Genomic DNA, 25,134 nt, shown 5'->3' with positions numbered 1-25,134 from the left:
GGCTTAGTCGTTAAACATCTGTCTTTGGCTCAGGTCATGATCCCAGGGTCCTGGGATCGAGCCCCACTTCGGGCTCCCTGCTTGGCGGGAAGCCTGCTTCTCCTTCTCCCCTGCCCCCTCTTGTATTCCCTCTCTTGCTGTTTCTCTCTCTCTGTCAAATAAATAAATAAAATCTTAAAAAAAAAAAAAAAAAAAAAAAAGGACAGAGGAGAGAGGTGTAAGTGCCCAGAGGAAGAAAAGAAACAAAAAAAGCCTGGGTCCCTGACTTTCCAGGGCCAGTTCCTGTAAGGCTCAGCTCCTCAGCTCCTCTGTCTCCTCCTCACCCAGACAACTGGCTCAGTCTTCCAAACATGGTCACCTTCTCCATGATGAGGAGGAGGACAGTAATGCCACGCACTCATAGCGTGAGGGCACCGTGCTAGACAGATGACACGGACCCTCCCATTTCATCCTCACAGCTACCACCCAAGGCAGGCGAGCTGACCGCACTCTACAGATGGTAAAACTGAAGCGCAGAGAGGTACGATCACTTCCAAGTCACAGAACAAGCCCATAGCAACACCAGGTCTCGAAGCCAGGCCTGACTTCCAAGCACATGCTCTTAGCCATTTTGCCTGCCGGCCCCACACGACTCCCCCCTCACACAGATACAGTTATGAGGTGTGTGCGCTCACATATTCTTCTATGCTGTGGTTCCATTTCCGGTAAGGTGGGTGCCATTCCATCATAGTCTTCAACTGCTTTCACAGAAGCTTGGAAAATATTAACTGATTTACTTACTACTCTTTCCTTATGAGAGGCAATATAAGAGGTAATAAAGAACTCAGACTCTGGAACCCGAGAGCCTGTGTTCAAATATTTACTCTGTCACTTTTTAGCTCTATGACCTTGGGCAAGTTGCTTAACCTTTTGTGGCCTTAATTTTCTCATCGTTTACATACCGGGGATACTGACTGTGCCTGCGTCAGAGAGTTAATGTGAAGACTCCATGGGTCCTGTGTGTAAAGCACGGAGAGCATCACCTGTCCCCTCTGCACAAACACTGCCTGATTGTTAGGTGCTGCTATTATTACTACACAGGCCTCATGACGAAGGCCTATGAACTTCTCTGACTTCTGAACTCTCTGTTCCATTGTTTCACTAATAAAAGAAATGCCTCTAGTTGGAATGTTGCATGTTCAGTTTCAGCCCAAAGGTAAAACAGGACTTGGAGTGCCTGGGTGGCTCAGTCAGTTAAGCGTCTGCCTTCAGCTCAGGTCATGATCCCGGGGTCCTGGGATAGAGCCCGGCGTTGGGCTCCCTGCTCTTCGGGGAGTCAGCTTCTCCCTCTGCCCCTCTCACTGCTCATATTCTCCTCTCTCTCTCAAATAAATAAATATAATCTTTGAAAAGAAAGATAAAACAGGACTTAAAAGTTTGGAACTGAACACACCTATATGACTGCAAACAGAGAAGTAAAGACAGTCTCCGAAGCCACACCTGAGTCCTACATAAGAAGAGCCCCGGCACCCATCAGGGTGCTCACAGCATTCGGAGGAAGATCAATAGATCAAGAGGCTCACCTTTTGATCATGTTCCTGGTGTACCAGATGCAAGGGAAGGACTCCTTCAGAATGGTTTTATAATGCCTGTTTAGGTCTCTTCCTGCCAGCGAACACCGGTAATTCCCCACGATGACTCCATCTGGATTTAGCATAGGAACCACTTTGAAGATAAAGATATCTCTGAGGAGCTGGGCATCTGGGGAGTTGCTAAGGATGAAGTCCAAAAAGCCCTTCATGATCCATGAGCCATTACTTTCTCCAGGGTGGACTCGGGCGCTCAAGACCACAGCTTTCTTTGCAGCCGCCTCTTGCGGGGTCCGGGATGGGTTGGTGATGGTGAGCAGGTAGACGGTATTTCCTGCTAGGCTCCTGCATAATGTTCGGAGTTTGCAGAACTGAGACTGGACAGGGTTATTCGCCACAGACAGCAGGTAGCACTGTAAGTCAGTGTACGTATATGGGTAGAAGTGCGCGAAGAAGCATGTGTCCTGGTCATGCGGAAACTGGATGGTCCACGTAAGACAGTAAAAGGTCTGCTGCCCATCCTCCGTGTTGTTCTTGAAGTACCTGATTTCCTTTCCTTCTCTCCTCCAGCCAATGTTGTGGGTGTCGGCATCCAATTGGGAGTACATGAGTGGCTTCATCCCTATAGTATAAAGGCTCTTGGGTTTTAGCAAGTTGACAATGGTGAAGCGGTAGGTCACATCTTTTCTAGTGTTCTGAACCCGAAAATAAAACCACTGAGTGTGTTTGTTTGTGTAGAGGTCAGTTCGCAAGGTGAGTTCATACTCATAGGTATCTCTGTAATGGAGAAAATTGAAGACTGTCTCTGTCACCTCACACCCCTCCCCCTCAAAAAGCAAATCCAAAAAAGTGTTGTTTCCCCCTGGCAAAAACAGATCTTATTACAACAGAAAAGCCTGCTACATCAAGCCTCAATTTTCTAATTTACATGTTCCCCCTACTCATACTATAATGTTGGCAGAAATTTAGGTAAAGAAAGTTTGCTTGGGGGTGGTGCTTGGGTGGCTCAGTTGGCTAAGCATCTGCATTGGGTTCAGGTCATGATCTCGGGGTCCTGGGATCGAGCCCTGTGTTGGGCTCCTTGCTTGACAGGGGCCTGCTTCTCCCTCTCTCTCTGCCTGCCTCTCCCTCTACTTGTATTCTCTCGCTGTCTCTCTCTCTGACAAATAAATAAAACAACTAAGCCACCCAGGCATCCCTAAATAAAATCTTTTAAAAAAAGAAAATGAAGGGGCGCCTGGGTGGCTCAGTGGATTAAGCTGCTGCCTTCGGCTCAGGTCATGATCTCAGGGTCCTGGGATTGAGCCCCGTGTCGGGCTCTCTGCTCCGCAGGGAGCCTGCTTCCTCCTCTCTCTCTGCCTGCCTCTCTGCCTACTTGTGATCTCTCTCTCTGTCAAATAAATAAAATAAAATCTTAAAAAAAAAAAAGAAAATGAATAATATGAATTATTAAAAATAAAGAGATAAATCTCTGGTACTGTCATAAGAAAATAAATAAAACTTATTAAGTGGCAAAAAGCAACTTATAAAACAGTACATATACCATCATGCTATTTTTAAAAAAATAAATAATTTCTGGGGTGCTTTGGTGGCTCAGTAGGCTAAGCGTCTGTCTTTGGCTCAGGTCATGATCCCAGTGTCCTGGGATGGAGCCTTGCATTGGGCTCCCTACTCAACAGGGAGTCTGCTTCTCCCTCTCCCTCTGCTACTCTACCTGTTCTCTCTCTGTCAAATAAATAAATAAAATCTTATTTTTAAAATTTTTATTTATTTTTTCAAGATTTTATTTATTTATTTGATTTTATTTATTTATTTGATAGACAGCAGGCAGAGAGGCAGGCAGAGGGGGTGGGGGGGTAGCAGGCTGAGCAAAGAGCCCAATGTGGGGCTCGATCCCAGGACCCTGGGATCATGACCTGAGCCGAAGGCAGAGGCTTTAATCCACTGAGCCACCCACGTGCCCCAGTAAATAAAATCTTAAAAAAAAATCATTTCTGCATATTATACATAACAGAAAGGGGGGGAAATTATTGCATATATACTCGGCTGTTAACAGCTGGTGTATCTGGGGAGGTATGATTATAGGACTTCATTTTTTTAACATTCTGCATGTTTATTAACACAAAACATTTTTAAAGGGTTTTATTTATATAAGTAATTGCTACCCACAAGGTGGGGCTCTATCTCACGACCCCGAGATCAAGAGTCACATGCTCTACTGAGTCATCCAGGTGCCCCTATTAATACAAATTTTAAATGAGCACTAATTTCTTACACAAGCAGAAAAAAAATGTAGGTAAATTTTTGCTCTGGGGGAAAATGAGTCACAATTATTCCATTCTTCTTCATCCTCATGACCATTTCTTACCACCTCTCTCTTTTTCAAAAACAGTACTGACTCCTTATATGACTCCTGAAGACATGGGTCAGTCCCTCCAGTTATCGCCCCCTCGGGAAATTCCCATTACTCACACTCTGACGGCTTTTTGCAGATTCCCGCTCTCAAACCTTGACTCAAACAGGAGAGTATTATCCTCAGGTCCCTGCAGTGTGACGGCAAGCTCCCTGATAATACCTCGCTTGCCTCCCACTCTGGCACTGGTGAAATAGGAACCTTCGGTGGGCACTGCGGATGAGACAGACATATTCAGGGCAGGTTCCACCTAGAACCCATTCATCCAGGCAATATTTACTGAGCTCTTCTGTGTGTTCAATGCCATTCTAGGTTAACAGTAATGAATATTCAGATTTCCAACCATGCTTGCTGAGATTTTTAATTTTAAATATTGGATTTCTTTGAAGACCTTTAAGGTGGTGTATGGCTGCATGGCCTGTGCCCTTGGCATCTCAGATACTGTTTGTACCCATTTCAGCCCTAACTTAAAAGCATGTTTTCAAACAAATGATGTTACACACAGAGTGTCTAAAAACATTTACATTATTAATCCTAAAAAAAAAGGTACCTATTTATTAATTAAAAAAAGGTAAATGATGGGGCACCTGGGTGGCTCAGTTGTTAAGCATCTGTCTTCAGCTCAGGTCATGATCCCAGGGTCTTGGGATCAAGCCCCACATTAGGCTCCTTGCTCAGTGGGAAGGATGCTTCTCCCTCTCCCACTCCCCTTGCTGTGTTCCCTCTCTTGCTGTCTCTCTCTGTCAAATAAACAAATAAAATCTTTTTAAAAAATAAATAAAAAAATTTAAGAAGGTAAAGGAAAGACAATAAAGAGAAAATAAAGTATACTCCATATAATTTTTTAGTATATCCTTCCAGATTTAAATATTAAAAAAATTAGAAGTTTGACTATTGGCATGTGTGAATTAACTTAAGAAGGGAACAAAAATATCATAGTAATTAGAGAAAAGAAAAGGTTATGATTGAGAGTTTATCTTTAAAATGATGCTAAAATAAACAAAATATAAAATTTATTTTATTTACAAAACTTAGATTATAATCATCTCTTTCTATCCTTTTGGTGGGGGTTGCAACTTAAAAAAATATTTTATTTATTTATTTGGGAGGGTGGAAGAGAGAATGTGCTTTGGGAGGGGCAGAGAGAGAGAGAGAGAATCTTTAAGCAGACTCCCTGCTGAGTGCAGAACCCCAGGTGGGGCTCAATCCCATGACCCTGAGATCACAACCTGAGCAGAAACCAAGAGCTTGATCGACTGAGCCACCCAGATGCCCTTGTAATTTGTTTTTAAAGATTTTATTTTAAGTAATCTCTACACCTAACATGGGGCTTGAACTTACAACCCCAAGATCAAGAATCATAAGCTCCACTGATGAGCTAGCCCAGTGGCCCTAGATTGCAATTTTTCAGACAAATTCAGTGAGACCACCATATGACATCTTTGAATTTTACAGTTACTTTTGCAGAACTATTTTAAGGCTCATAGTTTTTCCAAGGACTTTATACCACAATAGTCTTATCACTGTGTCTAGAAGAACTTGTTTTGTCATCTTTTGTTGATTTTCTCCTTGTTAACTGACAAGAAATTTCTAGATTCTCATTTGTCAGGGACTTTCCAAGTGATTCAAGTAATTCTTCAACATTCATCAATTTCATAAAATCTTGCATGTCCTGTAAGGATAATTTCACTTTGCAAATGATTTTTACTGTACTTGCATTATATTGTCAGGTATTAATATTATCCACCAGTCAGCTAGTGACTGATAACAACAAAGATGCTGACCATGGGGCAGTCAGTCAGTTAGGTGTCCGACAGTTGTTTCAGCTCAGGTCATCTCAGCATCATGAGATCAGCTCCATGCAGAGCACAGAGTCTGCTTGAGATTTTCTCTCCCTCTCCCTCTGCCCCTCCTGTTCTTGCTTGGTTTCTGTCTCTCAAAGAAATAAATAAATATCAAAAAAAGAAGTTCTGATTAGCTCTTGTACCTTTGTGTGCAATAAGTATCAGATGATTTTTAGTGATGATAATGGACGCCCCCTTTTTTTAAAAAAAGATTTTATTTGTCAGAGAGAGAGCACAAAGCAGGGGGAGGGTCAGGCAGAGGGAGAAGCAGGCTCCCTGCTGAGCAAGGATCCTGTTGTGGGACTCAATCCCAGGACCCTGGGATCATGACCTGAGCCGAAGGCAGACGTTTAACTGACTGAGCCACCCAGGTACCCCAAAGGATGCCCTTATTGGCAGCTTCTTTACCTTGCCATGTCCCTTCCTATTACTAACTTGGCATCTTGACCTTATTAATTCAAAGCTACTTCCTCTTCCTTGGGAAGGTTCCAATTACATTTCCAGGTTCATTCTCTTGAATATTGTATCTCCTTTCTTTTTTTTTTTAAAGCAAATTTTTATACCATATCCCCATAGGGAGCTTGAACTCATGACCCCGAGATCAAAATTCCCATCCTCCAGCATGCTTTAATGACTGAACCAACCTGGCACCCTTCATCTCCTTTCTGTCTTAAATGTTATTACCACCAGCTCCATATCCTACCCATCACTTGTTAGTCTTTATTTTTATTATAGCTATTTTAGTGAGTGTGAAATTGATCCATCCTTTCCATAAATATCCTTTTCAAGCAGAGGAATTCTCTTCTATTCCTAGTTTTCTGAATGTTCTTATGCTTTTTCTGCATTAGTTGACATGACTGTGTGTTTCTTCCCTTTGTTCTATTAACGTGGTGTGTCACGTTGATTTTCTTAGCTCGCACCACCCTTGCATTCCTGGTACAAATCCCCCTTGGTCATGTTATATAACCCTTTTAATAAGCTGTTGGATTTGATTTGCTAGTATTTGTGTTTTTTTAAGATTTTATTTATTCATTTGAGACAGAGAGATACAGAGAGAAAAAAAGCAAGCACGAGCAGGGAGAGAGGCTGAGGCAGAGGGAGAAGCAGACTCCTCACTGAGCAGGGAGCCCCACAAGGGGGCTCGATCCCAGACCCTGCAGACCATGACCTGAGCCAAAGGCAGACACCTTACCATCTGAGCCAGCCAGATGCCCCTATATGCTAGTATTTGGTTGAGGATTTTTTGTATTTATATTTGTAAGGAATACAGTTTTCCTAGGATGTCTAACTTTGAATACTAGCTTCATAAAAAGTTGGAAATATTTCCTCCAGCTACTATTTTCAGAGTCTATGAAGGATTAGTACTATTTCATCTTTAAATGTTTGATACAATTCAAACAAGCCCTGTCCCCATCTGGCCAAGGAATTTAAAAAAAAAATTTTTTTAAAGATTAAAAAAAAAGATTTATTTATTTATTTTAGAGAAGGAGAGAGAGAAAGGAAAACCTATGAACAAGTGAGGGGAGGGACAGAGGGAGAGAACCTGAAGCAAAGTCCCCACTGAGTGTGGAGCCTGAGACAGGGCTTGATCACATGACCCACGAGACCATGTCCTGAGCAGAAACCAAAGAGCCAGACACTAGGCTGGCTGAGCCACCTAGGCACCCTTTTGCAGGAAGGCTTTTTTTTTTTTAAGTTTTTTTTGTTGTTGTTTGTTTTGGTTTTTTTGCACACAGAGATAAAGAGTATGAGTAGGCGGAGCAGCAGGCAGAGGGAGAGGGAGAAGCAGGCTCTCCACTGAGCAGGGAGCCCAATATGGGGCTTGATCCCAGGACCCCGGGATCATGACCTGAGCCAAAGGCAGCCACCCAACTGATCGAGCCACCCAGGCGCCCCTGCAGGAAGATTTTTAATTACTAATTCAACTTCTTTGTTTTATTCTATTCAGACTTTTAAAGTTTCTCCCTGAGGGGCCCCTGGGTGGCTCAGTGGGTTAAGCCTCTGCTTTCAGTTCGGTCCCTGATCTCAGAGTCCTGGGATCAAGCCCTGCATCAGGCTCTCTGCTTGGCGGGGAGCCTGCTTCCCCCTCCCCTCTCTCTCTGCCTGCCTCTCTGCTTCCTTGTGATCTTTGTCAAGTAAATAAATAAAATCGTGTAAAAAAAAAAAAGTTTCTCCCTGAGTCAGTTGTGGTAATTTGTATTTTTCTAATAGCTTTTCCCCTTCTTTTGTGTTGTTTAATTTGTTGGCATTAAGTTGTATATTGTAATTCTTTTGATTTTTGTAGATTTGATTTTCTGTCCCCTCTAATCCTGATCTTGGTAATTTGTATCTCCTCTTCTTTTTTCATGGTTGGTCCAGCTAAAGTTTTGTCAATTTTGTTGATGTTTCCAAAAAACCAATTCTGGTTTGATTTTCCAGATTATTTTCCTGTTTTCCATTTCACTGATTCCCATCCTTATCTTTTTTATATCCTTCCCTTTGGTTGCTTTGGACTTAGTTTGTGCTTATTTTTCTAATTTATTAATGTGAAAGCTTAGGTAATTGATTTGAGATCTTTCCTCCTTTCAAATATAGGCATTTAAAGCCACAAATTTACCTTGCAGTGCTTAGCTGCATCCTTTAAAACTTTGATATGTCATTTTATTTTCACTCAGTTTAAAACATCTTTTAATATTCCTTATGATTTCTTTATCCCATGGGTTACTTAGAAACACGCTGTTCAATTTCCAAATATTTGTCCATTTCCCAGATTTCATTCTGTTGTTGATTTTTAAAAATTTTTAATTTTAAGTAGGCTCCAAGTCCAGCATGGAACTCAACATGGGGCTCAAACCCATGATCCTGAGATCAAGACCCAAGCTGACACCAAGAGTAGGATGCTCAACCAACTGAGCCACCAAGGCGCCCACTGTTGTTGGTTTCTAATTCAATTGTATTGTGGTCAGAGAACATATTTTGTATGATTCAATTTTTTAAAGTGTATTAAGACTTGCTTTACCACCTAGCATATAATGTATCCTGGGGAATGTACCATGTGTCTTTGAAAAGAATGTATATTTTGCTATTGCTGTCCTACAAATTTTTTAAAAAGAAGTGGATTTTACTTGTAAGAAGCCTACAAATTAATGGAAATTAATTAACCACATAGGAAATGTATGCACATATATGCACATACTACAAAGTAATTACTAAAATACACACAGAGATGGAGAAAAGAAGAGTAAGTTCCCCGAATATCCAATATCTGATTTTTAGGAAGGGGAATGACACAGAAGAAGCTCTAAAATGGGCTTAGAACTCCTTTTTTTTTTTTTAAGATTTTATTTATTTATTTGACACAGAGAGAGAGATCACAAGTAGGCACAGAGGCAGGCAGAGAGAGAAGGGGAAGCAGGCTCCCCGCTAAGCAGAGAGCCTGATGCAGGTCTCGATCCCAAGACCCTGAGATCATGACCTGAGCTGAAGGCAGAGGCTTAACCCACTGAGCTACCCAGGCGCCCCTCTTTTTTTTTTTTTTTAAGATTTTATTTATTTATTTGCAGAAAAACACACAGTGAGAGAGGGAACACAAGCAGAGGGAGTGAGAGAGGGAGAAGCAGGCTTCCAGCTGAGTAGGGAGCCCGATTTGGGGCTGGATCCCAGGACTCTGGGATCATGACCTGAGCCAAAAGCAGATGCTTAACAACTGAGCCACCCAGGTTCTCTGGGCTTAGAACTCTTAAGACATAATACCATCGGGTGCCTGGGTGGCTCAATGGGTTAAAGCCTCTGCCTTCAGCTCAGGTCATGATCCCAGGGTCCTGGGATCCAGTCCCACATCGGGCTCTCCGCTTAGTGGGGAGCCTGCTTCCTCCTCTGTCTCTCTCTGCCTGCCTCTCTGCCTACTTGTGATCTCTATCTGTCAAATAAATAAAATCTTAAAAAAAAAAAAAAAGACATAATACCATCATTTTAAAAAAACAACTGAAATTTTAAAGCTGACTGGCCATGAATATTAGGGTTCCTATTTAGGTTGGTCTGGAAAGACAGTTTATTTATCACTAAACAACAGATTTTTATTTATTTATTTATATATATATTTATTTTTTTAAGATTTTATTTATTTATTTGACAGAGAGAAATTACAAGTAGACAGAGAGGCAGGCAGAGAGAGAGAGAGGGAAGCAGGCTCGCCGCTGAGCAGAGAGCCCGATGCGGGACTCGATCCCAGGACCCTGAGATCATGACCTGAGCTGAAGGCAGCGGCTTAACCCACTGAGCCACCCAGGTGCCCCTAAACAACAGATTTTTAAAAACCACTGTTATGGGGTGCCTGGGTGGCTCAGTGGGTTAGGCCTCTGCCTTCAGTTCAGGTCATGATCTCAGGGTCCTGGGATCGAGCCCCACATCGGGCTCTCTGCTCAGTGGGGTGCCTGCTTCCTCCTCTCTCTCTGCCTGCCTCTCTGCCTACCTATGATCTCTCTCTGTCAAATAAATAAAAAATTTTAAAAAAATTAAAAAAAAACACTGTTATAACAGAAAATATGTTATTATAATTTTGTCATGATTAATCACTGACTGTTCAGTGTAAATAACAATACCTGAGTCTAATTGATAGACAACTGTGCCTTTTTCTTCTCCTACAATTTCTGGTAACTTTTCATTTCCTGTAGGTTGATAGAAATATTCTGGTTGAGGTGGAACCCACTCTGAAAGAAAACATTAAAAAGCACAAAATAAGAAATAATATAAAAGGTTCTTTATCCAAAAGTAATATACAAGTATAACAATTTTTACTCAAGCGACTAGTTTGGTTGAATCAAACCAAATCCCACCCTAAGTTTCTGATTTGTTTGTAAATTTATGTCTTGCTTCTTTCCATACAGACCATGAGGTGATTTTTAACAAAAAAGCGTATACAACAGAAGTATAAACTTTATTTTTTTTTTCAGAAGTATAAACTTTAAATAGAAGAGTTAAAAATAAGCCAGAAAGGTCAATATAGTTGACCTATAACAACCCTCTAAAATTTGGCCCTGAGCTACTTTTTATTTATTTTTATTTTTAATTTTTTTAAGATTGTATTTTTTTTTTTTAAAGATTTTATTTATTTATTTGGCAGAGAGAGATACAAGTAGGCAGAGAGGCAGGCAGAGAGAGTGAGAGGGAAGCAGGCTCCCTGCCGAGCAGAGAGCCCGATGCGGGACTCGATCCTAGGACCCTGAGATCATGACCTGAGCCGAAGGCAGCGGCTTAAACCACTGAGCCACCCAGGCGCCCCTAAGATTGTATTTTTAAGTAATCCCTACACCTATCATGGGCCTTGGACTCACAATCCCAAGATCAAGAGTTGTATTCTCCACTGATGGAGCCAGCCAGGCGTGCCAAGCTTCTTTTTAAAGTCAGGAAAATAAGTTTAGCTATGTACTTCTTTATTACTATAGAGGAACAAGTATATCAATTATTTCAGGGTAAACAAAAGTTTTTCATTAACACTCAATTTTAAAAATTTCTTATATGGGACTTGGGCAACTTCTCAGTATTATTTTAAGTATAGTAGCCAATGATGAACACCAAGGGCATACAAAAACACAATTGAAATTGAACAATACATTAGAGGGATTATATACCTGATCAAATGGTATTTATTCCAGGGATCCAAAGATGGTTCTGCAAATTAGTTAAGGTGATATACCACAGTCAAAAAAATGAAGGGTAAAAATCATATAATCATTTTGATAGAAAAAAAAAAGCATTTGGCAAAATTCAATACCCATTTATGATAAAAACTCAACAGAGTGAGTATAGAGGGAACTTCAACATAATAAAGGCCATATATGAAAAGTCCACAGCTAAAAGCATACTCAGATGTAAAAAGCTGTGGGATGCCTGGGTGGCTCAGTCAGTGAAGCACCTGCCTTCAGCTCAGGTCATGATCCCAAGGTCCTGGAGTCGAGTCCTGCATCTCTCTCTCTTTCTCTGACAAATAAATAAATAAAACCTTAAAAAACAAAACGTAAAAGCTGAAAGACTTTCTTCTAAGATTGGGAACAAGGCAAAGATGCCAATTCTAGCCACTTTTATTCAACATAGAATTTTAAGTCCTTGCTAGAGCAATTAGGCAAGAAAAAGAAATAAAAGGCATCCAAATTGGAAAGGAATGAGTAAAACTGTCAAACTGTTACTATTTGCAGATGACATGACATGCAAAAAACACTAAAGACTTTTAAAAAAAATATTTTATTTATTTGATATATAGAGAGAGATCACAAGTAGATAGAGAGGCAAGTAGAGAGAGAGGGGGAAGCAGGCTCCCTGCTGAGCAGAGAGCCCAATGCGGGGCTCGATCCCAGGACCCTGAGATCATGACCTGAGCCAAAGGCAGAGGCTTAACCCACTGAGCCACCCAGGTGCCCCAACACTAAAGACTTGATCGAAAACAGTTAGAATAAATAAGTTCAGTAAAATTGCAAGATACAAAATCAATACAGAAACATATGTTGCATGTTTATACACTAGTAATGAACTATCAGAAAGATAGTTAACAAATGATAAGGAAACAATCTCATTTAAAATTTTATCAAAAGAATAAAATACCCAGGAATAAATTTAACTGAGGTGAAAAACTTATATATTGAAAGCTGTAAGACATTAATGAAAGAAATTAAAGAAGACACAAATAAGTGAAAAGGTATTCATGGATTGGAAGAATTAATATTTTTTAAATGTCCAATGGCATTTTCATAGAAATAGAACAAATAATCCTAAAATTTCTATGGAACCATAAAGACTCTGAATAGCCAAAGGAATCTTGAGAGAAGAACAAAGCTGGAGACTTCATGCTCCCTGATTTTTTTTCATTTTTTTAAAAAGGATTTTATTTATTTATTTGTCAGAGAGAGAGCACAAGCAGGGGGAGTGGCAGGCAGAGGGAGAAGCAGGCTCCCTGCTGAGAGGGGAGCCTGGCTGGGGGCTCATCCTAGGACTCTGGGATCACGACCTGAGCGGAAGGCAGACACTTAACCAATGGAGCCACCCAGGCACCCCTGATTTTTTTTTCCACCATGGGGCTTGAACTCACGACCCAGAGATAAAAAAAGAAACTAAATGAAAAAAAATCTATAAAAAAATTACACACACACACACAAAATAATAAGTGTTATTTCCACTTATAAATAACAAGTGTTAGCAAGGATATGGAGAAAAGGGAACCCTTTGTTGGTGGAAATTAAGTTAGTGCAGCCACTATGGAAAAATAGTATGGAGGTTCCTCAAAAAATCAAAAATTGAACTACCATATGACCCAGCAATTCTATTTGTGGGTATTGATCTGAAGAAAATGGAAATACTAACTCAAAAAGATAAGTGTACCCCCACTGCAGCATCCTTTACAATAGCAAAGATATGGAAATAACATAAGTGTTCATCAATGAATGAATGGATAAGGAAATTGTGGTATAAATATACAATGAAATATTATTCATCTATAAAAAATGAAATCTTGTCATTTCTAACAATAAGGACAGACCTTGAGGACATTATGGTAAGTGAAATAAGACAGAGAAAGGCAAATATTGTATGATTTCTCTTACACACTGGATTCAAAAAACAAACAACAAAGCAAAAAGAAAAACCAAGCTCATTGGTGGTTGCCAGAGGTGGGTGGGAGAAATGGGTGAATTGGTTTTGTTTGTTCAGTTCAAGGTTTATTTATTTATTATTTCAGGGGGAGGAGCAGAGGGAGAGAGAATCTCAGATTCTTCGCTGAGCAGAGAGCCTTATGTGGGCATCAACCCCATGACCCTGAGATAATAACCTGAGCTAAAATCAAGAGTTAGATGCTCAGATACCTGAGCCACTTAGGCACCCCTGTTTTTTCAGTTTAAATAAACTTGAATTAAAAAACAATAACTAGGGGCGCCTGGGTGGCTCAGTGGGTTAAGCCTCTGCCTTCGGCCCGGGTCATGATCTCAGGGTTCTGGGATCGAGCCCCACATCCGGCTCTCTGCTCAGCAGGAAGCCTGCTTCCCCTTCTCTCTCTCTGCCTGCCTCTCTGCCTACTTGTGATCTCTATCAAATAAATAAATAAAATCTTAAAAAAAACAAAAAAAAAAACAAAAAAAAAAACAATAACTAGCTCAAGGTCATACAGTTAGTAGGTAGATCTGGGCCTAAAACCTCACTGGAATTACTCCAAAATCTGTCCTTAAAAAAATTTTTTTACTGCCTCTAATGTTATTTTCTGATTGGCTGAACTTGAAAAAAAATAAAGAAGAAATAATAAAGGCACAGCTCAGTAATAAAACAATGCTAAATTCTTATCTTTAAGGTGATAGGGAGTGATGAGGCTGTCAATTTGGTTGAAACCATAAGGTGCTTGTTATTAAATTTCCTTGAAATTAAAAAAATAAGTGTATTTTTAAATGATCTTTTTAAAAGATCTAGTGCTAGGGTGTCTGGCTGGCTCTTTCAGTAGAGAATGCAACTCTTGATCTTCGGGTGGTGAGTTCAAGTCCCATGTTGAACATAGAGCTTACTTAAAAAAAAAAAAAAAATCTCGTGCTTTAGTGGATTACCCCTGCAATAATGTGATTATTAAATTCCAGTTTCCCACTTTTTGCTCTCTCTTGGAACTGAGTCTAAAATCCTCATAGGAATTTTCTTTGCCTATTTTATATAGGAATAGCAAAATCCCATTGTTCATCCAGATCAACTTGGACTTTAATCCAAAAATTGTCCGGGGTAGGGACAAATGCTCTTAGGACTTCTCAGCTATTGTACCAACTCAAAATGCCATCCCTCCCCCACATTTTCAAACACCTAAAGAGCAGTTCTGTGCGCAGTTAAGACATTGAGCACATCCCTATATTTGCAGCTTTAGCTCTTGTCTTTCATGCTCAGTACTCCCTGGTTACCCAGACATGCCAGGCTTTTTTTCCATGTCCTCTAACTGGAATACTTTCTTTGACCCTCTCAGTTGGATCACTTGTAACTTACCAGATCTTAGCTTACATGTCAACTCCTCAGAAACCCTCCCTAATCTTCCAGGCTCGGGTTAAGTGTTCCCAGAGGGACCAAACTCTAGGCAATGCCCTGGGTGTATCTTCAGCATCCCTACCCGTATGCGAACTCTGGGTGTCTCCATCTTGTTCATCATCATTCTGTAACACGAGTGCTGTACTTACCATACGGCAGAGGCTTAATAAATACATACTGAATGAACAGTGTAAGAGGAAAGTGTGAAAGTAAGAAACATCCAGTTGTTTATCTAGCAGTCTAAAACAGAGACACAGTGCTTGATAGCCACAAGTGTTCCAGCCACTAGAAAAGTCTCCACTTTTCAATGGAACCCACCTCAGAAATGCCTCATAAAACAAATGCTAAAGATTGTACCTGCACCACCAATAGCTCAGAGATATAGCCAGCAATCTCACAAAAATAGTCTCCATCATTCCCATTAAAAAAAACTCCAACAAACTTGAAATACAATTAAAAACAATAACCACTATGTTCTGGTACATATAGTATTCATCAATTATACCAAAGCTGGTAAAAATACAACTCATAAAACTCAACCAACCATATTAATACTGAGACAGGAATACTAGAAAACAGATTTAAGTATTGATGTATTTTGGCCTCTAGAAAGATATCCTCCCATTCCAATAGCCTCAGAAGCATCTGAGTTTACACAGTAGTGTAACTTTTTACTTTATCAGTATGTATCAGTATGTAATCATTTCAGGATGAGCTAATATACGTTGCCCTGCCTTGTACTTCAGTATGCTGGACTTCATAAGTTCTCATAACAATGTCTGTCAGGGGGCGCCTGGGTGGCACAGTCGGATAAGCGTCTGCCTTCAGCTTGGGTCATGATCGTGGGGTCCTGGGATGGAGGCCCGCAGAAGGCTCTCTGCTCAATGGGGAGCCTGCTTCTCCCTCTCTCTTTGCTTGCCTCTCCCCTGCTTGTGTTCTCTCTCTGTCAACTAAATAAATAAAATCTTTGTTTTAAAAAAAACAATGTCTGTCAGAACAGCAGTACCACGACACATAAGTCACATTACCGATATGACAAAGGCTTTCCTTGATGACTTCACATTCTATTGGCCACCTTGGAGCCTGCAGTGGCCCGCTGCTGGAGAAGAAGGCGAAGAGATCTCGTGGTTCTTGAAGACATGGCTTTACTTCTCCAAATTTATCATGAAGAAGTTGTCTGCTCTTAAGTGGTGAACGAAGCATGAGAGAATCTGCAAGGGGAAAGGGAATGAGTGAATGGCTTTTTTTTTCTCCCTGGGGACTTGGCTGCTCAACCTTGATGACTAACTTGAAGCACTGTTATTACAATATGAGCACAGGGGCACAATCCTAGACATGTGTCTCCTTTAAAGAGAAGATTCAGTCTAGGATTACAGCATCGAAATTACAAAAAGTTACATTAACATTCTGCGTAGTCTATTAAATATTTAAATGTAAAGCTCAAAGAAAATTTTTTGTCTTTTCTTTTTCTTAAGATTTTATTTAGGGGCGCCTGGGTGGCTCAGTGGTTAAAGCCTCTGCCTTTGGTTCAGGTCATGATCCCAGGGTCCTGTGATCGAGCCCTGCATCGGGCTCTCTGCTCAGCAGGGAGCCTGCTTCCCTTCCTCTCTCTCTGCCTGCCTCTCGGCCTACTTGTGATCTCTGTCTGTCAAATAAATAAATAAAATCTTAAAAAAAATAGATTTTATTTATTCATTTGACAGAGAGAGAGAGCACAAGCAGGGAGAGGGGCAGAAGGAGAGGGAGAAGCAGGCTCCCAGATGAGCAGGGAGCTCCACGTGGGGCTTGATCCCAGGACCGTGGCATCATGACCTGAGCCAAAGGCAGACGCCCAACGACTTAGGCCCCCAGATGCCCTGAAAATTTTTGTCTTTTTTTTTTTAAGGTTTTATTTATTATAAATAGAGATCACAAGTAGGCAGAGAGGCAGGCAGAGAGGGGAAGCAGGCTCCCTGCTGAGTAGAGAGCCCAAGGAGGGGCTTGATCCCAGGACTCTGAGACCATAACCTGAGCCAAAGGCAGAGGCTTAACCCACTGAGCCATCCAGGCGCCCCAATTTTTGTCTTTAATCAAATTATGTCATATTATTTTTGCTTAGAGAGAGGCAAAAGAGGAAGCTTTTATTTCTCCCATTAGCATTTTAGAGAAAAATACCTAAGGCTTATTAACTACAGTGAAACAATCTACAAATTAACTTTCAAGATCAAAAAACAGTGGTTGGGAGGACAGAGAGACTAATGAAGAAGGGGCCAAGGGGTGGGGTGAGGGGTGTGCAGGGCAGGAGAGAAAGATGAGCTCTTGGGAAACAGAATGAGAAAAAAGGGAGGAAAAGAGGCTTCTGGGGCAGAGAACAAGAAGGCAAATGAGAGGAAGAAGGAAAAGAAAGGAAAGGCGAGGGGAGGAAAGGAAGAAGGCCCCTGGTTGTGGGAATGCCAGATATGGCGGGAGAGCAGTGAGTGAAGACAACTCCCAGAAAGCAGTTTGAGTTTTCAGGTCTGGAAGGACAAGGAATACCTCTGCTCACAGCCTCTATCTGTCTGCGCACGGTGGAAGGTAGACAGGTGGGCCCTAGAAAAAGGAAGGAGGAGGCACGGTTTGTCCTAAGGATTTGTGACTTCTTTTCTCTGCTCTCTTTCTCTATCCCTTTCACTGACGCCCCCCAACCCTGAGTTAGGGCCCCATTTATCCATTTCTTTCCTTCCCCCCACTTTTTTTTTTTAAAGATTTTGTTTATTTATTTGAGAGAGAGAGAGAGAGAGCGCACACAAGGGTATAATGAGGGGGTGGGGGGTGCGTGGGAAAGGGAGAAGCAGACTCTCTGCTAAGCAGGGAGCCTGATTTGAACTTCCATCCTGGGACCCTGGGATCATGACCTGAGCCAAACACAGACGTTTAACCGACTGAGCCACCCAGGCACCCTCGTTCCTTCTTTAAAAAAAAAAAAAAAAAAAAAGATTTTTTTAATTTATTTATTTTAGAGAGCCTGTGGTGGTGGGGAGGAGCAGAGGGAGAGGGACAACAAGACTCCATGCTGCGGGCAGAGCCCAAGGCAGGGCTTGATCTCATGACCCTGAGATCAAGACCTGAGTCGAAATCAAGAGCTGGAGGCTTAACCAACTGAGCCACCCAGACACCTGTCTTTTCTTTAAAAATTTTTTTTTTAAATTTCAGGGCTCTATTTTTTCTATTTCTTAATCTTTTCCCTAGTTTAATGGGGGGAGGGAACAATAAACATTTGAAAAGATGGTAAACTTGCTCCATTTCCCTCATAAAGAACTGTAAATCAGTATGACATGGAGAAACTAGTTTACTACCTAACAGACAGGAAAATCATTTGTGTGTTTTCACATTCATCCCAACACAGGTGTAAGTAAACAGGTACTCTCAGAACCTGCTGGCAAGAAGGCAAACTGGTGGGGTGCTGGGGTGTCTCAGACTCTTGATTTTGGCTCAGGTCAATCTCAGGGCTGTGGGATCAGGCTCCATGACCAGCATGGAGTCTGCATGAGATTCTCTCTCCCCCACTACCCCTCGTGCACCTGTTTTCTCTCTCTCTCCCTCTCTAAATTAAATAAATAAATCTTAAAAAAAAAAAATGCTTTGCTGGGGCACCTGGGTGGTTCAGTCAGTTGAGCATTGGACTCCTGATTTCGGCTCAGATCATGATTTCAGGGTCCTGGGATTGAGCCCCACCTCAAGCTCTGCCCTGGGCACACAGTCTGCTTAAGATTTTCTGTCTCCCTTTGCCCTTCTCCCTGCTCACGTTCTCTCTCTAAAATAAATAAAATCTTTTAGAAAAACACTTTGTGTGGCACCTGGATGGCTCAGTTGGTTGAGCATCTGCCTTTGGTTCAGGTCACGATCCCACAGTCCTGGGATCAAGCCCCATGTCTGGCTCCCTGCTCAGCCAAGAGTCTGCTTCTCCCTCTCCCAACGACCCTCCTCCCCCAGCTCGTGCTCTCTCTCAAATAAATAAATAGATAAAATCTTTAAAAAAAATGCTTTGCTTCAAATATGATTAAAAAAAATATTTTCTGGGGCACCTGGGTGGCTCAGTCGTTAAGCATCTGCCTTCGGCTCAGGTCATGGCCCCAGGGTCCTGGGATCGAGCCCCGCATCGGGCTCCTGCTTGGCGAGAGCCTGCTTCTCCCTCTCCTACTCCCCCTGCTTGTGTTCCCTCTCTCACTGTGTCTCTGTGAAATAAATAAAATCTTTTTTTTTTTTAAGATTTTATTTATTTATTGGACAGACAGAGATTGCAACTAGTCAGAGAGGCAGGCAGGGAGAGAGAGGAGGAAGCAGGCTCCCTGCTGAGCAGAGAGCCCGATGTGGGGCTTGATCCCAGGATCCTGGGATCATGACCTGAGCTGAAGGCAGAGGCTTTAACCCACTGAGCCACCCAGGTGCCCCAATAAATAAAATCTTTAAAAAAAAAGAATCTTCTTCATGCCAATGAGCAAAACATGAATAAAAGAAGCCCTATCATTTACTACACACTAAAACTAATTCACATTTTGTTACCTCTACCAGCGGATTTTGAATATCATGGTGTTTATGATATCGAGGCTTGCAAATATTTATTATTGTCTTGAGTGTCAGTAAATGTGGCAGGAGGAAATGGAAGAGGGGCAATCAGTTGGCTCATAAGCCATCCTACCCAGATGAGTTTCCTTTGCTCACCCCCTGCCTTTCTACTCCCTGCCAGGAGCTGTGGGACGCAGAAAGGAAGAGCCTTCAGGGCACTGGGCTGTGAGCAAACATCTATCTGAAAATAGAATTATTGCATCAAGGGTTATGCAGAAATTTCTAATAAGAAAATTTCCCAAATATTGCCAAATTGTCTTCCTAAAGTAGTCTACCCATCCACAGCCCTAAGAGCAGTGTAGGAGAGTGCTCCCCAATACCCTGACCTATATGTATAGGTGTAATTGGAAAATTATTTTTGCCCAAATCCCATTAATTAAAAAAATGGAACCTTGACATTTTGGTTTGTATCTTTAATTAGAGGTGAAATTGAGCATCTTTTCATAAGCTTATTGACCGCATGTGTGTGTGGTTTTTAATATTCTTTTCGTTAAAGATTTTTTTTTTTAAAGATTTTATTTATTTATTTGACACAGAGAGATCACAATAGGCAGAGAGGCAGGTAGAGAGAGCGAGAGGGAAGCAGGCTCCCCGCCAAACGGAGAGTCCCATGCGGGACTCGATCCCAGGACCCTGAGACCACGACCCGAGCTGAAGGCAGCGGCCTAAACCACTGAGCCACCCAGGCGCCCCACGTTAAAGATTTTTATTTACTTAACAGAGACATACCAAGAGAGCACAAGTAAGCAGAGCAGCAGGCAGAGGGAGAGGGCGGAGACTCCCTGCTGAGCAGGAAGCCTGATGTGGGGCTCCATCCCAGAACCCTAGGATCATGACCTGAGCCGAAGGCAGACGCTTAATGACTGAGCCACCCTGGCACCCCAATTGTGTGTGTGTGTTTTAAATATTTATTTATTCATTTTAGAAAGAGAGAGCTCCCACTCATGCACGCATGCACGCAGAAGGGGCAGAGGGAGAGAATCCCAAGCAGAGTCCCCAAAGAGCACAGAGGCTGTCACAGGGCTCAATCCCAAGACCCATGAAATCATGACCTGAGCAGGAACCAAGAGTCAGACACCCAACTGAATGAGCCACCCAGGTACCCTGACTGTGTTTGTTTTTACGAAAATCTTGCTCAGGTCTTTTGCCCACTTTTGTATTTGGCCACCTTTTATATACTGACGTATTAGAGCTACTATAGTAAAGAAAGTAATCCTTTGACATATCTGTCACAACCTTTTTTAAAGTTTGTTATTTTGCTTTATTAACGGTACTTTATGGCTTTTGTGTCATTCAAAGGTTTTAACTGGAAAAAGGACACAATCAGATTTGCATATAAAAAAGAATAATGCTGTGTGGAAAATGGCTTGAAAGGGGTTAGCAAGGAACAAGAGAAGAATTCAGGAGACCAATTACTGAGGCTCTTTCAACAGTGAGAAATGATGGCAGCCTGAACTGGGATTAGGGAGGATATGGGGAAAAGTGAATTGTGATGTTTGGACAGTTATGTATTGAGGGAGAAATTCATCTGTACTCCTGCCCTTAGATTCCAAAGGAACTTCTGAAATCCTTGTGAAAAATTATTTTTCGGGGTTGCCTGGGTGGCTCAGTCGGTTGACCGTCTAACTCTCAGTTTCAGCTCAAATCATGATCTCAGGGTTGTGGGAGCGAGCCCTGCTTTGAACTCCAATCCAAGCGGGAAGTCTGCTTGTTTCTCTCCCTCTGCCTCCCCTTCTTGGTCTTTAAATACATATATACATACATATATAAATATATTATATAAATATATACATGTATTTTTTAAAATTATCTTTAAGCTAGCTGAAATTGGTTTCCCACACTCTTACACAAAGTGCCTTAACAAATATACCCACCACAATTGTGTAAAAATCAGTGTGTTACTCTCGACCACAATGTCTTAACAAAGTTTCCCATAATTTGAAGAAAAGGAATCTAGAATGTATAGTATTTTAATTTAAACCTATAATCCAGGAATGCCCTGGTGGCTCAGTCAGTTAAGTGGCTGCCTTCGGCTCAGGTCATGTTCCTAGATCCTGGGATCTAGTCCTGCATGGGGCTCCTTGCACAGTTGGGAGCCCACTTCTTCCTCTGCCTCTGCCTGCCACTCTAACAAATAAATAAAATAAATAAAAATAAATAAAATCTTTTAAAAATAATAAAATAAAATAAGCCTGCAATCCAAAGTGGATCTAGGTATATCATTTTTGAGTGATGCCAGAAACTGGCCAAGGCTATTCCTCTGGCTTTCCCCATGTTAGGCCATGTTCTCCCGAATACCCCAAGAAGTGGCTCAAGGCAGTGAGGTTTCTGGGGCTCATACACACTGATCATTACTCACATAGTAGCTTCTCCTTTTGCAGTGGGTCTGGTATCACATCCTCTCTTTCCCCAAAAGAGCCACTCACCAGGTAGGGAGGCTTATTCTTCCAAACATGCTGGTGCGTGGCTGAGTTTGGTAAACTGCCTCTCTGAGCTACAAATACACAATGTAATTAAAAGTGCTGGGAGGCCGGTTCATCACCTGTAACATCTAGGTCAATACCCAAACCACTACTACTACCAAAACTGCCACTACTTCTGTTACTACCCATCACCACTACAGGTCTTTACAAGAATACATCCCATTTTCTAAAGAGCTTTCATATTCTAATTTCTGTGAGTTAAGCACATATACTCCATTTTACAGTGAGGAGAGACTTGAGAAGCAGCATGGTGGGGTAGAAAGAGCAAGGTGCCCAAAGCTGCTTTGTCTTGATGGCTCTGCTGAATCTGGCAAACTGGAAATTCAGTTTTCAACAAACTAAGAATCACTTTAAAAACGAAATAGTAAGAAAATTTAATAAGGTTGATAGAAAGAAAATCAATACTGAGACTTGATTTTATTTCTAAATACCAGGAGCAAAGTTAGAAAATAAAAACATAAAGAGATACCATTTACAGTGACATAATAATACGAAGTTCCATGAAAAAATTATAACTCTTTATTGGGAGATATTAAGCAAGATCTTTGTAAATGTAGAACTAGAGTATATTCATAGGTTGCTGAACAACCCCCAAAATGAAAATAAAAAAGAAATTGCAGAACCCACTATTGGAAAATTCTCATTTCTTGTGAAATTTGATCTGTAGATTCAATGCAATTCCAATTTTTTAAATATCACAAGCTAATACTGAAATTACATGCTAAAGGCAAGAATGGTGAAGATACTTCCAAACAACAGACGGAGGACATGTCTTTCCAGATTATCAAGACTATTTAATGCCATATAGTGTACTTAAGAAAGGGTGGCGGTATTGGTACAAGGATAGACAGACCCTTGTATACATAGGCACTCAAGAGAGGTTACAAAGCAGATCAATAATGAAGTACTTTGCACTTCCCTTCATCTTCCCTGGTGCTAGAAGAGCCATCATTAATTTATCCGAGTGTAACTCTCCAGTTAATCTAACCATTTACTCCATGAAGGCAGGAAAGGTGATGCTAGGTAAGAATGTGATATTACCTTTAAAATAGCCATAGTACTGAAGATGATGGTACATAAAGTCTTCATAGGGATCAGGAAGAGTCTGTGAAAAGAAAAGCCAAATCAATCAGGAAAGTCCTTTCAAATAATACTGAACTCTTAACAAAAGGCACACAAAAATCGTTGCAGAGGACAACAGTTCTTGAGTTCGTGAGGACTCTGTAAACAAACCAACTGAAAGACATTCATGCAAATTATTCTATCTTGGGGATCAAGATCTCCTGCTAGAAAAAGGTGCCACCGGAATATACCTTCTAATCTAGTAGTATTGGATTTCTGTGGAGTTCCTGGAGAGGGGGGTGTACCGACCTCCTGCTTTAGCTCTGTTTCCAATGCTGGGAACATGTTACTTCTGCATGGTATGCTGAAGACCAGTCAGTGACACCGGCATCCAGCCACAACACCTGCCCAGTTTCCAGAAAGGCAGCTGATTACACAGAAGCTAAAAAACCAGAACAGGACAACTGAAAAAAACTGCCGATTTCACCCCACCCTCCACCACCTGCGCGGCTCTCACGCGACTTTATGAAACCCTCTCTCAGCCAATCCAGCCTCTTAAACGTACAAGCACTGGGCTTCTGGTTCCTACTCTTGAAGGCCCGAGGCATACCTGAGGAAAGAGGGAGGGGGGCTTGTCTTCCAGTCTGCGCCTCCCGAGGCGCCGGGACCTTTGCTGCTCCCATGCTTCCCTCTCGGAGGAGGGAGATACCCCTGACCAGGACGCGACGGGAAAGTGAAAGAAATGGGGATGGAGGGATCCGACCGAGTTACCTCGGAGTAGATAAAAAAAAAAAAAAAAAGAAAGGTCGGGCGCCCGGAGAGCGGGACCTGAAAATGGAACTCAGGGTGGTTCAGGGCTTCCTAGTGCCGGGGAAGGTGGTGAGGGGTAGTTTCCCTGAAAAGTCGGAGAGGAGGCGTAGAGATTTCCTAGGAGGGCAGAGGGAAGGGTGCGACCGCCTCTGCTCCCCGGCCCGTCTGGGGCAGCAGGGGTGTGTGCAATGCCTGCGGCAGCAGAGAAACCTCAGCGAGGCGGGAGGCCACCGCACAGCAGGGACGGCTGCCGAGCCTCGCAGCGCTGAGACGCTCCCGGCGCTCGCCCGCCACAGCTTTCTGCTAGGGTACCGGTAGCCTAGCAACCTCGAGGCGGAAGCGGGAGGGCAGGACAGCGGGACGCTTCCGGGGAGCGAAGCCCCGCCCCCGGCGCCTGGGTGGGATCTTGGGAAATGTGCGCCAGTGCGGCCAGACCCGTTTTTCAGACGCATTGCTTTCAGGTCATCTTGCAGCCCCGCTTCTCGGGCATCGAAATTGGATTGGTGACAATGACAGTTAGTGGTCCATGAAAATATTCCGAACTCCCTTAAGCATCTGTTTCTTGGCTTGGGCTCAGGTGGCGAGATCAAGCCCTGCCTTGGCTCAGACTCCCCGAGTGTGCATAGGATTTTCTCTCCCTCTCTCTTTGCCTTCCCTTTCGTGCTCTCTAAATGCTGGGACTCTTGGGTGGTTCAGTTGTTAAGCGTCTGTCTGTGGCTCAGGTCCTGGGATTGAGTCCCAAAAAGGGTTTCTTGCTCGGCGGGAGCCTGCTTCTCCTTCTGCCTACCAACCCCCCTGCTTGTGCTCTGATAAATAAAATCTTTAAAAAAAATAAAAAAATCTTAAAAAAATATTCCAAACTTCTTTGCTATTCCTTAGCCTTAGGTCACTGTCAGGTGTTGCTCAAAGGGAGCGGTTTCTCCTCTCCTTTGAACTTGTATCTCACCACCCCATAGAAGATTCGAAAAATACACATTTTGACCATCAAATTGTCAGACTTCAAAGTGCTCCATTCTGTTAAGATAGTACCAAATGGGGGCACCTGGGTGGCTCAGTCATGATCCCAGGGTCCTGGGATGGAGCCCCACATTGGGCTCCCTGCTCAGCCACGAGACAGGTTCTCCCTCTCCCACTGCCTCTCCCCTACTCAAGTTCTTTCCCTCACTCTGTTCTTTAATAAAAAAAAAAAAAAAGAAGATAGTGACAAAGGTACTGGTGCTCTGCAGCAATTCCTACAAGTCTAGAAAACTGCTACAGTTAAAGCAAAAGCTTTAATTGCTAGTTGGTAACCTTTATTTCTACAAATTTGCTCTATGCAAATCACAAGTTTGTATACAAAATGTCACCCCAACACC

General features: G+C 42.2%; 1 protein-coding gene across 10 annotated transcripts in view; it reads right to left on the bottom strand.

The window, feature by feature from the left end:
* Positions 1-24,070, bottom strand: part of AGBL2 (AGBL carboxypeptidase 2) — a 42,373-nt gene extending 18,303 nt beyond the window's left edge. For 4 of the 10 annotated variants that reach the window (XM_046017773.1, XM_046017771.1, XM_046017777.1 and 1 more), the window contains exons 1-9: positions 23,580-24,070; positions 23,279-23,411; positions 22,949-23,012; positions 21,784-21,918; positions 17,355-17,408; positions 15,869-16,051; positions 10,406-10,513; positions 4,041-4,194; positions 1,563-2,345 (exon numbers count right to left, since the gene is read on the bottom strand). In XM_046017773.1, the coding sequence (XP_045873729.1) occupies positions 1,563-2,345; positions 4,041-4,194; positions 10,406-10,513; positions 15,869-16,051; positions 17,355-17,408; positions 21,784-21,918; positions 22,949-23,012; positions 23,279-23,314 (1,517 nt within the window). In that variant the 5' untranslated portion in view covers positions 23,315-23,411; positions 23,580-24,070. Of the gene's footprint in view, positions 1-1,562; positions 2,346-4,040; positions 4,195-10,405; positions 10,514-15,868; positions 16,052-17,354; positions 17,409-21,783; positions 21,919-22,948; positions 23,013-23,220; positions 23,412-23,579 lie in introns of those variants that run through there. The other 6 variants (XM_046017772.1, XM_046017774.1, XM_046017778.1 and 3 more) reach the window with 6 other exon arrangements.
* Between the last annotated feature and the right edge of the window lie 1,064 nt (positions 24,071-25,134).

Source organism: Meles meles, chromosome 8, assembly GCF_922984935.1.
Source record: "Meles meles chromosome 8, mMelMel3.1 paternal haplotype, whole genome shotgun sequence".
NCBI classification, from domain to species: Eukaryota; Metazoa; Chordata; class Mammalia; order Carnivora; family Mustelidae; genus Meles; species Meles meles.
Note: the sequence above shows the minus strand (reverse complement) of the source record. Positions and strands in the feature narration are given on the sequence as shown.